Source organism: Buteo buteo, chromosome 13, assembly GCF_964188355.1.
Source record: "Buteo buteo chromosome 13, bButBut1.hap1.1, whole genome shotgun sequence".
Classification (NCBI taxonomy): Eukaryota; Metazoa; Chordata; class Aves; order Accipitriformes; family Accipitridae; genus Buteo; species Buteo buteo.
In genome coordinates, this window is record NC_134183.1 from 30,390,084 (window position 1) to 30,403,827 (window position 13,744).

Consider the following 13,744-nt stretch of genomic DNA (forward strand, 5'->3'; position numbering starts at 1 on the left):
TTATCTCAGTGTTTTCACTCAAAACCCACTCCTCTCCATGCCTGGCCACAGGCTGCACTTTTCTGCACAACCCCTCCAGCTTCCAGTGATGGCTGCGGGGAAGCCCTGGTGAGGCAGGACCTTATCTAAACAGGAGAGTTAACACACAGCCAGGAGTCACAGGCAGTTCACAGAGGTAATCCTACCTGGCTGATAATTAGATAAACCTAAGCTTATTAGATGAAACTGAATCTATTTAGAGAAAAACCATCTTAGAACTGAAGAAGTGGCAGTGAAGAGATGGAGTGTGACAGTCAGTGCAAGCAGATTCAGGAAACATGTTTTGCTTAATTTAAAAATTTGTTAAACATTTCTAAACCTCTCAAAACCTGGTTTACAACCTCGGTAAGTACAACGTCCTCAGCTGACATCCACCAGTTCTCAGTGCTAAAGGTCTGATGAATTCAGTAATAACTCTGTTACTGCAACTGTTCAAAGTATCAAAACTTTCAAATTTCTTAATGCAATCAGAAAATAATTTGGGAAAGTGTAGGAACATTTCAGCAGGCCTACTGACTACTGACCAAGAAAGAGATTCCTTCATCCTGAGTTTTTTCTTTGTGCTAAGTTGGATGCATATGGAAATTAATAAGAAGAAACAAACCACAAAATATACTGTAAGTTTTCTCCACCACCATGCCCCAAATAGGTCAATAGAGTGGAAAAGAATCAGAGCATCAAAAGGAAGACTGCGACGCTGGCATCATCTTGGACAATTTCCCCTCTGCGCAGCCTGTTAAAGCTTATGCTACAGTAGTTTTAAAACCCATACAGAATGTAAAATGTCTGGGGAATCCTTTTCTGCTACTTAAAAGGATCTAAGTAACAATTTTGCTTGAAGTTTCCTGACCTTGATTGACTGGTTCTATCAAAGCAGATGAAGACTGTCTAACTCTCCAAAGGCTATTTATAAACCGTATTTCTTGAAGCTGCATTAGAAAAATGCATAAGCGTGCTAAACTGCTTGCAGGACTGAAGTGTAAAGCCATCACAAAGCACCACCTCTGTTACTCTTGCTCTTCACACGTTGTATTTATTTCCTGTAATTGGAACCACATTAAATAAAGGAAGATTCAGTGAAGATGGGGAGCAAGCAGCGTTCATACTTCTTTTCACAACTTGGCTTCAATTTAGAAAAAAATATATAAAGTACTCAAAATATCTGAGTGATCTTATATTCTGAGACAGAAAAACTGAGGACAAAGAATTAGAAACCACAAGTCACAGCTAAGCAAAGACTTTCAGTAACATATAAAGGAGCAAAGATCTTTGATACTTTTGCTTTGACAGTCACCAAATATATAGTTCTCTACAGAAATGTACAAAATATGTAGCAAACAAATTAAACCAGAGGTCCATTTATATTTACGTTATCAGTGACCACATAGATCTGCTCCCAATGAATCTGTCCTTTTGCTGCCTAAGAAAGACACAGAACAAGTATCTCTTAGGAACAGATGCAACTTTCTTTTTCATTCTAACAGGCATTTTGATTGAGCAAATAAACAGCTGTGAAATAAACCATGATGGCCAAAATGTTGTGGGCTGGTTTTTTTTGTTGGTTTTTTTTTTTTTTAATAAAAATAGCAGGGTTTGACATCTGGTTCTATTCTGAGACACACTAACTAGACGCTGAAACTTTTCGCAGCACAGAGACAAAGATCAGTTCAACACAGAATGTGGTTAAGGACTTAATCTGTGTTGTAGGAAACATGAGTTTATTCATGTTCTTGCTTGAACCAGAAAACCTAAAGATTTGAACGTGAGACTCCAGAATCACAGAATATCATTTCAGGTTTCCTGACCTTGGTTCTCTCTATCTGGTTTTCTCTGACTGCTGATCTACTGTCAGGTCACAAATGTTAGTGAAGTTTCAGCCTAAAGTTGTCAAAAGGGTTTACCATGGGAAAACTCCAGGGAATGTGCTTTTTCTAGATTGTTTTAAAGAAGAAAATATTTTGTCAGACCAAACTTTAAATATGATAGAAGAATAATATACTACGGAATGATTAGAGGACTTACAACTTCTGTAATGAACACAGTGAAAAACGGCATTCAAATTTGAACTATTTCATATTTCCACAATGAAGGCAGAATTACAGGTTATTTCTGTCCTCCAGTTCTGGTGAAGAGGAGCTGAAGGCCAGGGGCAGCGCTGCAAGCTTCTTGCAAGACTACTATTTTAGAGAGCATGGACTGATCTTAGTATTTCTTTCCACTTTTTGACTATTTATAGATAACTATACTCTAATCGAAGTAAAAAAGGCTATGCCAATGGCAACATAACTTGCACCCACTGGCAGACTGGTTCTAAAACTTGTCATAGTTCAGCAGAACAAACATCTACTATTTAACAACCAGACTAAGAATAGCAAAGTAGTCAAGCAATCGTCTCCCACTTTGTGACTAGAGAAACAAGAAGCAAAGGTTAAATAATTTGCTCAAGGTCAGATAGCTTGTTGGAAATATGATCAAGACAGAAAATAGCCAATACTTGAAAAAGAACCTACTATTCTAAAAAGCTGCTAATAAATACTTTTGATATGGTTTATCTGAACAGAAGCAGAAGCATATTTCAGGTGCTAAATATTCCAAACAAGCCCTAAAAACACATGGCAGCTTTGTACTGACAGTGTCCAAGCACAGCTGCTAAAGCTTCACAGAGCTTCTGCCTGTCTCCTGTAGGGCAAAAAAAGACAAGTGACAAGCTACCACCTTCTCTGCAGCAGGACCAAGGCACACTGCTTCAACAGATTTTACACACTGCTGCTGCCCACACTGTAACTGCTCCAGCCATCAGCAGCTTTGGTTTTCATGGCCGTCGATCCAGCACACTCTCACCGGCACTGACCTCCTTTTCAGAGGACTAAGGAAAGAAACCTTAACCTTCTTGCTGAGCAATTACATGGAGCATACCATTTTAAAAATCAGGTTCAAGAGTTCACTTAGTATGTGGCAACAAATATAACAAGTGAAGTCATAAGAGAATCTACTGCTAGACATGTTTACTACAGTTAAAAAGATGTTATAATGAATTTTTAATGGCTGTTTACACCACAATTCTTGCTAATTATCTTTTTTGGATTGCACAGCATACAATGATTTTCTTATGATCTTCCAGAAACTGACAGTATGTCATAATGTAAATGTGCAGTATAACAACTAAAAGCCAGATAACTTTGGTCTCTTGTATGAGTAATTGCAGTCCCAGTGCCCTTATACTAGATGTTTTCTGTAGTCCTCTGCTGCTAGCTACCTGCCCAACAAAGGCTATTGCCACCACCTTTGTTTCTTCTTCCCATTCCTCTCTTCCTTGTTATCCTGTGTTGAACTAGGCAGTGTATGTGCTAAAGAGCTTTGTGTGCAGTTCTGCGCCCTGGGGCTGTAACTGGTGTTACCAATCACAAATGGCGACGAGCGTAGCCTGATTTTTCTCTACTGGTGTTTTTTCTTTGAAGATTGCCATCGAACTGATCAAGTTTAAATCCTTTAAGGTATCATCAACACGTCCCAATATAACTGAAAGCTAGTCCCAAATCTCCTCCTTAAGAGTAAGGAGGGAGACAAGGGACAGACATTGTGCCTTTATGCTTCATGAGACTGATCCAAAGGCCCTGAAAAGACCGTGCACTTAAAGGAAATGTTCTGACCTGCCCATAAGCTTGGAGTCGGACTTTCTGCAGGCAGCTGGCACCCCAATTACAGGACCGCTCTGACAAACCCATACATATTCCACCAAAGAGGCAACCTGCTCATCTACCTTCTGCAGGAAAAAACTGGACAGGGCTGCAAGGAAAGCTCCAAACAAGTTACATAGAGCTATATAGTCATGGCCTTTTTTTAGTTTAACATACTTCGAGATTCTGTCTTGCAGCTCACAGCTTTCCAAAGCAAGTAAAAATGCAGATGCCATTTTGCCAGAATTCAGCTTAATCTTTTTTCCTGAAACTATTCTGATCTTGGATTTTTCTTTTTTAAACTACCTGAACAGCATTAGATCTACCTTTGCTAACCTAGAGTGGCTTTTCCACTGTTGACAGGACTCCTCTGAACTCATCAGCAGGACAGAGGAGGCGGCATCTGGAACAGAAGATTAGACCATCAGGACACTGCTGCTCTGTTCCAAGTCAAGCTACGGAGACTGCTCTGCGTCCAAGAGCACTACTAAGAAAAATAACTCGTTCATCCAACGGATGAGACCTACTCAAATGAATGGGCTCATACGACCTGATAATCCCTACCTCAGTACCCTAGGCGCGCAAGTCTGCAGAATTTAATGCAAGAATAGTCCTAGTGTAATTCCATTTTCTTAAAATGCATTTTCAAGAAGCAGATGACCATTTAACCTCCTACTTACTTACTCCCTCTCTGATGCTACTTTAGGAAAACCTACCCCACTTGCCCATTTTTCACCATAGAAAAAACTGGTGTTACCAGAGTTTTACAAGTGCAATTTCGCAATTTGCCCTTTTACCACTGAAGACTCACAGGCAAAAAAAATTAATATCTTAAGACACCTGCTTTGTGTTCACAAATGTCAATGAGGGATGAAGTAGACAAAAACGACATTTTTGCATAGCTATTTTAGTTGGATGCATCCAAGAATTTTTAAGCATAGGCAAAATTGGGTCCAAAGTTTGTTTGCAATAAAACAATACAGCTTACTTTAAACCTCTTACCACAATAAATTAAGACAACATTTTAAGGAAAGAGAATTCAGTGCCATATGAATTAGCCTTTGATAATGTGACTTTAAGGAGTATTCTTACTTAGCTCAGCCATACAGTTGAACAGATTCTATTTGATAGTATCCAGATGGTTGTCTATGTCATCTTTTTATCTTACCCGCTGGTTCCTTCTGGATGAAATGCCGAAGGTAGCAAGTCAGAATAAGCAGTCCCTTCCAGTCTTAAGATTTATGAACTCAGACTCTGATTTAAACAAAGTCACAACCTGCTCACTATTAAGAACAAACAAATAAAACCTCTTTCTGAATTAGTGCTAGATATTTGCTTCCCAGAAATAATCTCTGATCACTGCCTAGAACCTGTTATTTTACTGCACAAAGGAAGATGATGTTTATGCGTTTCAAGAGCTTTCCTTCTTCAAAAAATGATATATCTCTCTGTCCTAAGTAGTACAGCAGTGCTAAGAGGACCTGTACTGTTGCACATTTCTAGAAAGGTACCTGAGATGGTGTGTAACTTTTGAGGTTAGCAAGTTTTAAAAAAAAACAAACCAAAAATCTGATAATTATGACACCTGTAAGATTTTCACAGACCAGGACATTAGTCCTGGTTTTGTGCAAACATGCAGTTCAATCTAGTTCCTTCCTTAAAATGTAGTACCAGCCATGAATTGATTTTTTTTTCAAGGAAAAAACAACAAAAGCAATAATCATTGTCATTAAAGGCCTAAAGAGCAGTGGAACTTGAAGGCACAATTAACTTCTTGCATACTCTGATCTGTGCAACACATAATCTTGCATTTAATAAAATCATGCTTACAAAAGCAGTAAGTCACCTTTCTGTGCTGTATCTATACTGACAGTTCTACAAGTGGCAATTACAGTCACTTGCTGCTGGCAACGAGAGGTCAATAATTCCATGGAAAACAAACATCATGTATTTTTTTTTTGGCAACGGGAACTGACTTTGATCACGTTTAGTGGTAGTACCTTAAAGCACTGCTAAGGAAAGGCTTCATAATAGCTGTCAGTCTCCAGAGCCATCTAATTTGGTCTTGCAGTTTATTAAATATTAAAAATCATTCTGGAGTTGTACTTACCAAAATGCAGTCCACTTTAGATTGTACAGTTTTGCTAGACGTAAGGGAAGAAAGAAAGAATAGAAATCTTGAATTAATCTAAACAGCAATGACAAAAACATTACATATTAGAATTTCTAACACTGTACTACAGGCTTAATCGCCTGCTGTGAAATATCCTACTAGTCTATGGAAGAATACTCATCCAGCTGTTTTTTTGTAGGAAGTCACCCCAAACTTAACTGTTTGTTAGACTTCTTGCTGTTTTGCTCTTATATGCAAGAACTGTATTTCTTTTTAATGAAGCATCATTGCAACTGGGAGCTATTATCCCGAGTTGCAAAGCAGCCAGGATGGATGTCACTAAAAGGTCTTCCACAATTCAGATGCCTTTTACTTGTTCATCTGTAAACACAATTAACAACCCCCTCTCCCCACACTTCGGTAAATCCCACCAATTCAAGGCATTTATTTCTAGCTTTCCAAAGAGCTGCTACAAAGCAGACAACTGGTATCCCACTGGCAACTCAGGAGTTTTCCATGTTAGTCTCACTACCTCCCAGTTGGCTTATTAAGACTACATTGGGTGGGGACTGAATTAAAGTATGCCATCAATGACCTCAGTACATGTGCCAAGGAGTGCAAACAGTATGGAACTTATTATACCGCATATAAACACACCCATAAGCAGTTTTTGTGTTTCTTAAGGGTGCTGTATTTCACATGCTTGGTCTGACTGCATTAGTTGAAGGCATTTTATCACTGCTCGAAGAGGAGCAGGAGCTTTAACATGCAAAAAACTAGTCTTTACTGCTGGCCACCTACTGAACGAGAACTAAACAAGCATTTTTGGAGTTCAGGGAATGATTCTTTTCCTATTAGGATGAAACACAATTCAGTCGCCTGTTAGCGCAACAAAACATCTCATTTCCAGTTATTTTACTTCTGTACAGGTGCTACCACATACAAAGACAGGCCGAGTAAGGCATCTCATGGATATACTAAAATCATAAGTAAGAAACAAGCAAAACAAACAGCTCCAGTGTATGGGGTGATAGGAAACAAAGCTACTGAACCAGCATCAACTGTTGTATCAGATGCTGAAAGAGGCAGGAGCTTGGTTGTCCTGCTTGTTACAACACCTCACCTTGAAACCAGAAGGTCTAAAAATCTGTTCTGCAGGTCCTGCTAACACTGATGCCCCTTCCCATACAGGAACTGCATATGCTATAGTGACATAATGTAATAAAAAATTTCAACAGGTAAGAATATACGACAAGTTCACTGAAGCAGATACATCAGCAGACATTTACTTCAGCTGACTGTGTAGGAGAAGACAATCAGATGGGTGGCCACCCAGGAACACCAAGGAGGGAGTAAAGCAGAGCTGTTGGGGATTTGTGAGAACAGGGAATGCTAAGGATGGTAAAAATCAGAGCTTTTCCTTGCCTTAGGGAAGACACTCACATCTACCATAGCAACTGAAGAAGTTAACCCAAATGTCACCTCGCTCTTCAAAAACCGCCTTACTAGAAAAGTCAAACGACACCAAGCATGGAAAACTGCTGCTGCTGCTAAGAGTTATCACTGCGTCTGACCCAAAGCTGACCAAGGCATGCTGACCAAAGTCATGCTGAGACAGACGGCTGCTCCAGCAGCACTTCTTTCACCCCGGACTCCACCTCGCCCCACTGCCTCCTGCACCTAGCTCGGACTCACAACCCCTGTGCTGCTACAGATCCACAGCCTCTCCTACAGAGCAGCGCTCATGGCAGCAGGCAACAGAGCTCAGGCATGTATGTCCATTTTTGTACCTAAACCTTTTCTATGGCTTCATGTGCTAGCTTAATCACGTTAAGAAAAGCAGCATGGAGGATAAGGGGTTGCAGGGTACAGGCAGATCAAACTTAGTCCAAATACAGCCTCTACTCTACAGACTTGCAGACGACATTGTGTGCTAGGCTTTTCAGGAGAACATGCTTCAGCCAGCACGGTTTCCAGGTTCTGCCAAGCTGCGCATAAGCATGCCCATTTGCATTAATATTTTCTTCTTGCAAAGAGAAAGAGGCAAGTTGCCAGGAGGCAGCTGGGCAGGAGATCCCTAGAGCTGTCCTTTTATCTCCAAACATCAGTCTGAGTCAGTAAATGTAAACTAAAATTTAGTTCAGGCTCTTCCAGTTGTGACCTCTACTCCTACAGCACCAATCAACAGTGTCGAAAAGCTGCAGCAGAAGAGCAATAACAAGGCCAGCAAATACAGTTTCTCTGTTTCGTTTTCGTCAACTGGTGGCACAAAAAGGATAGTCAAGTTCATGTCCTCCAATCTGCAAGCAGATGTTGTGACATTTTAAAAGGCAAAGGTCCTATGGCTTCAGCAGGGATTAAGCGTTATGTCTATTTTAACAGCAATTTTTTTCATCTCCTGCTCCATGCTCCCTACTACACTGGGAGGACATCATTAAAATTTGTTAGTGGTAAACTGAGGCTTCTTTCATCCCAACCAGAGCATAAGTTAACCAGGTTAACATGGCCTGACTCTATAAAGCCTGCGTCTAATGACATAAATGCTTCTTATTTACCCACCAGTGGAGTTGATCCATGTCGAAGTCAAGCAACAGCAACCCTGAGGACCCAGCCCTTTGACTGGGAAGGTGCTGGGACAGTGACCTTCTCATGGCCCTGAGCACTCCACAGAAAAGCTCCACCTGGTGACACCACAGGATGCATCTCCATCAAATCAGGAGAGAGCAGGACAAGTGACAAAGGTTGCAAAGGAACAGCCATCCCAGTTACAATGTTATTTGCCACTTTTGTTTAGCTCACCCCACTTCTTCCTTCATTGACAGGACAGATGTGTTTTGAAAGCTGAAATTTCATTTACAAATAAATAAGTCTGCTTTCTGTCTCTTTCAAATGCATCCCTTACCTAATTACTACTGCAATTACAGTAACTGCAACCAGCAATCTCAGGAGCAAGGCTGAATCAGGCCCTACACAGAGCTGTTTCTAACATTTGAAGGCTGCTACCCACACGCTTTGCTACACATCGAGGAACAGCTGCAGGAGAGCGGCAGGGGTGATCAATGTTCTCACTAATGAAAATAACCATCTAAATCTATTAGGGACCTGAGCCCATTGGAAAACTAAACTTAGAAACCCTACCGTAAGCCAACAGCCAGCATTGCTCCTCCTGGAGAGCTGCTCCTGGGGGCTTGCTGTGACTCACCCCCACCTAGAAGCACAGCTGACGCTGTTCTCTCTTTCGCAGCTCTTCATGCGACAGTCTCCCTGAAGTTGAACTAGTTCACTTACTTGATCTAGAACTTAATTCAGGCCACTTCAAGCAGTTTCATCCAGGACAAGAAGGTGCCTTTTTTGATTCTGGGGGTATCTGTCTCTTATGAGTGATAAAGGTGGCTGGTTTTATAGCTGCCTTGGATTTACCAGCTTGCACCAGATACTGACCCATCACAAGAACATGGGAACACAAAAGTATATATCAAAACTTTGTCAAAAAAAACAATTTAAAAAAAAAAATCAATGACGCTATCACAACCAACGATGAAACTTCTGTTTGGTGGATACCACCGTGCAGACTGTTTGAAAGTTAAGGCACACTGAGCAACTCAAGAGGGACATAGTCCTGTTCTACTGTCTACAGCAACGCTCCTCAAAAATGTCAACTCCATACCGACCACCACCAGTCTGGATCAACCTGCTCACCTCTGAAGAAGTACCATCAGCCACTCAAAAACAAGAGCCCAGCTCCTACTAAGTAGTAAAATGGCAGAGAAAAGGGGGTTTCTTAGCCTGTGGTTTACAGAAGCATAGCATGGTGGCTCCCTACAAAAGCCGCTGTTTCATGGAGACCCCCAGTCCTACGTCCTTCCAAGGAACATGCATTGGCTGCTTTGAGTCTGCAGCAGAAAGCCTTTACTGGAAAGCCTCCAGCCCATCTTAACAGCCTCAGCTTTTGACTTAACCTTTAGGCCCAAGACCTTTGAGAGAATCTTGAAGGTAACTTTCAAAGGTTGCAGTAATTTAAACTCCTAAATGCTGAAGCCACACTGACAAACTCCTCAAAGTATCTTGGGGAGGACGAGGAGAGGGGAAATCAGACTAAAGCATTTCCTCAAACTACTCTTCTATCTTATGCCAAAGTATGCACGTCTGCTTTCCCTGACCTATTTATGTATTTCTGCTCAAAACAGCCCCATTTTAACAGCCCCAACTTGGCATGGGCAGAATGACTGTGTTCTTTCCCCAGGTGTGCAGCTGGGTTTACTTTGCACTGAGGAAGAGATGGAGGGGAAAAAGCTGGGGGAGAAGGCAAGGACATGTAATTTTTTTCAAAGCAGCATAAAACCAAATGCTGCCAACCTTCCTCTGATTAAGCAATACTTTACTTTCAGGAATAGGTAGCTGAAATACGCTGAGCAATATGGGACTATTGTATTACAAGAGGTGGCAAAATTCAGTTGCTCTGAGCACACCAAGTATTTCCTTAATGCTGCAAAAAGTGAAGCCATATGACTGTAAGGGATACAAGAAGCTTTATGCCTGCGAGACCAGAAAAAGGAATGTGGTTGAGAGGGGTAAAAGAAAGCCCTCAAACTTACTAGCTACTGCCTAGTTAACTCTAAGCCTTCCCAAAGCCTGCACAGCCACTGAAACTAACCCTTATCAGCTTTCCAACTGCCGATCATTCGCTCCCTATGAAAGCTAGCAGCATATCAAATACTGGGCGAGCATGCACACACGCACAGCAAACACGGTGTATGAACATGCACCCGCTGCAGCATAACTCCTGCCCTGGGACACACTGCGCAGAGGAGGACGCTGGCGAAGGGGCTCCTGGTTGTGTCCCCGGCAGGAGTGGGACAGCAGCACCTCCAGGACACTGCAGTTCTGCTCAGGCAGGGGACCTCCCTGTCCCAAAATTCACACGAGACACGGCTCTCATCATTCAGGCACTAGCAGTGGACTCAGCCCCCAAAGATGGAGGAGGAAGATGTCAACAACAGCAACGAGTCCCATTCAGCAAAATTCAGGGGACAAGTGGAGCCACAATTTATGGTTCAAAACATCGTAATGGTTTGACTACGTGGTCAAACCCAGGAAGCCCAGAGCAATTTTTGCATTTTAAGTTTCATACCACCAGTAAAGTTGCCACAGATACTCTGTATCCCCTTCAGCCCAGGACTGCAAATATCTGCATAAACTGCAACACCCTCCTGAAAACAGCCTCTGTAGCTGTGTTTTGCCTGCTTGGTACATTCTGGACAGCCTAGGGAAAACATTATTTCTGCCAAACCCTAATGCAATTTATGAAATTTCCATCACTGCTAATAGCTGTGCCATACATCACAAAGACAGGATACAACTCATGACCTGACACCAAGAGTTCCCCACTGCAGGGCTCCCAGTTTCCAGTACTCGCACATTACATTATCACCCAATATACAGGATGCAGTACGAAAAGTTGCAACTAGAAAGGAAAACCCCAGTGCATAGTTACTTATCATCACCACTGTTAACTAGTTATCATCTCACATGGTAAACCACCTACCCTCTCAGGCAATTAACAAAGAGAGAGGGGAGATTTATAAAGTTCTAAAACAAGCTTTCTTCAGAGAAGAGGAAAAAACAAACCAAACCAAAAAAAAACATAAGTTTTTTCTCGAGAGTTCAGCACAAGACCAGCAACAACTCAGCACAGCTCTGGCGGAGGAACGGGAGCAGGGGCTGTTCAGGGCCACAGGAAACCCTCCCAACTGCTCACTCACAGCCCATGTGTATGACCCTAACGCTGTATGGCGACACGCTGCTGCCCCAGTATTTTCACTCAGGTATCTGAAAACAAGCCTTCTGTATGAGAAGGAAACCCAAGACAGCAGTTAGAGCTGTCTGCCAAGGAAGAATTATTTTGGCCACGTGGCCTTTTAAAAATTACTCAGGTCTGAAAAGCCTCTATTCCCCACTGCATCAGTCCCCCCCATACAATCTCCGGAGGTTGTTTGTCAAGCTATTTAACAACAGGGTTTATGGCTAGTCTTGAAAGGCTCCGTCTATGGGGAGCAATATCACATGAGCACTATTTGCCAGGCCTGCATCTCCCAGGCACAGAAGGTATCTGGGTATTGACAGCACCCAGCTTTTTCCTGTGCAGTGTCCTGCTGCCTCTTTGCCTCCTGCAAAAACCCAGTTAGCTCCCAAGGAAAGCAAGTTAGACTCCACTACTAAATACAAACAGTGACAGTTTGGGCGAAGTCATCTTTCTGAAAGCCATGTTAAAATACAGAGGGTCATCCTTTTGGAAAGATTTTGATTATCTCTTCCACAACTCTGATGACATCAGGTGACATTTAAAAAAACAAAAACAAAAAAACCCCAAACAAAAAAAAAACCAACCAAAACCACTATTTACTCTGCACACTGTGAGGAACCACTCAATAAAAGGATTACCAACCCTATTACAGTAAGTGGTACTATCAGAAAGGTACTATTATCACACCCTCACAACAAGCACTGGGTCCCAGCAGTGCCTGCAGAATTCAGCCCTTAATTCTTCAACTCACTGAATTAATGCTTCTCTTTCTTGGACTAACAGCTCTAAATTTATCTTTATATAACCTTCCATTCAAAAGCACAAAGAAATGTTAAGCTAGAGCCAAGGATCGTCTAAGTAGAAAATTACAAAACAGCCGCCTATGTGTGCTGCTACTCAATTAACATCTTAACATATGCCATGTTACATTGTCTGGCTTGGCTCACGTTGATAAAGAAGTAAAATGGCTGTAAAAGCATTTCAATTAAATATTTAGAAAGCAGAGCTGCAAAAGGTTGAAACATGTTCGAATTAGTGAAATGACAACTATATATACTGCTCAGCTAATGGAGTAAGAGCTTTTGCTAGCACAGGTTACTGAGAAAGGAAAGCACGCCCAAGCTGGGCATGTCCGCAAGTCAACCCTGGCATCCCCAGAGCTCAGGACTCCCCTCCCATCCGCACCTCTCACCCTCTGGCACGCAGGAGCCAAAAATCAGGTGGCTTCGGATGCCACCTAGGGGCTCTCTCCCTGCCTGCACTTCTCTCTCCCCTGGGGATAATTCCATGTCACGCCTAAGAGAAAAGGCACTCGAACCTAGCACAAACACAAGCAAATAGAAGCAAAACACTCAACACAAGACAAACTAAATCTTCCAGTATTCAAACGCAGATATATTCTTACCCCAGATAAAAGCTACAGGGGCCACAACTGCATCTTGGAAGCACATGAAGTATTGTTTTTTCCCTAAAGCATAAAAATAGCCACACAGTTGTGCCCACTGGAAATGTAGAAAAGTGTCCAACTCTCAGGCCTCAAAAAGTAAACAAAGCAATTATTCACCCATTTGTAAATATTGGCTTTTTCAGCTTGAAGGCAGACTCCTCCTGAATCCAAGTCAAACCACTCTTCTCAGCAAAATAAGGAAGCAACAAGCACAGCAAGCCGATAAAACAGCACAACAAGGGCGAGCTGCAACCATTTCATCTTCCCTGTAACCTAATCTACCTCCTTCCACTTGCCAAAGAGAATAAGCCAGACCGGTTTTCCATCAGACACAAGAAGGAACAATGCTGCATCACACTGCTGAAAAAAGTAGGAGATCAGCATGCCACAACATTTTAAGTTAGTGTAGGTTAAAATTGGTCAAATGCTTGACTTCAACACTTGTTACTAAAATAAATGCAATTAAAATATTTCGTATAGGATAAAAATTTAATCCCTTCACCATTTCTGACACTCATGATTCTATGAGTATTAAATAATGCCAACTATATAAACAGCTGAACAAAGGAAGAAGATAAGGCTGCTAATGAAACACCCAAGTCTCAAATGTAGCCCATTGTAATGAACTGCCAAGAAATAATTAGCCAGCAGACATCAGAATACCT

General features: G+C 41.8%; 1 protein-coding gene across 1 annotated transcript in view; it reads right to left on the minus strand.

Annotated features, from left to right (window-relative positions):
* Positions 1-13,744, minus strand: part of RFX7 (regulatory factor X7) — a 54,989-nt gene that overhangs the window by 24,468 nt on the left and 16,777 nt on the right. Inside the window, exon 2 of the mRNA XM_075045339.1 lies at positions 5,827-5,860. Within this exon, the coding sequence (XP_074901440.1) occupies positions 5,827-5,860 (34 nt within the window). The remainder of the gene's footprint in view (positions 1-5,826; positions 5,861-13,744) is intronic.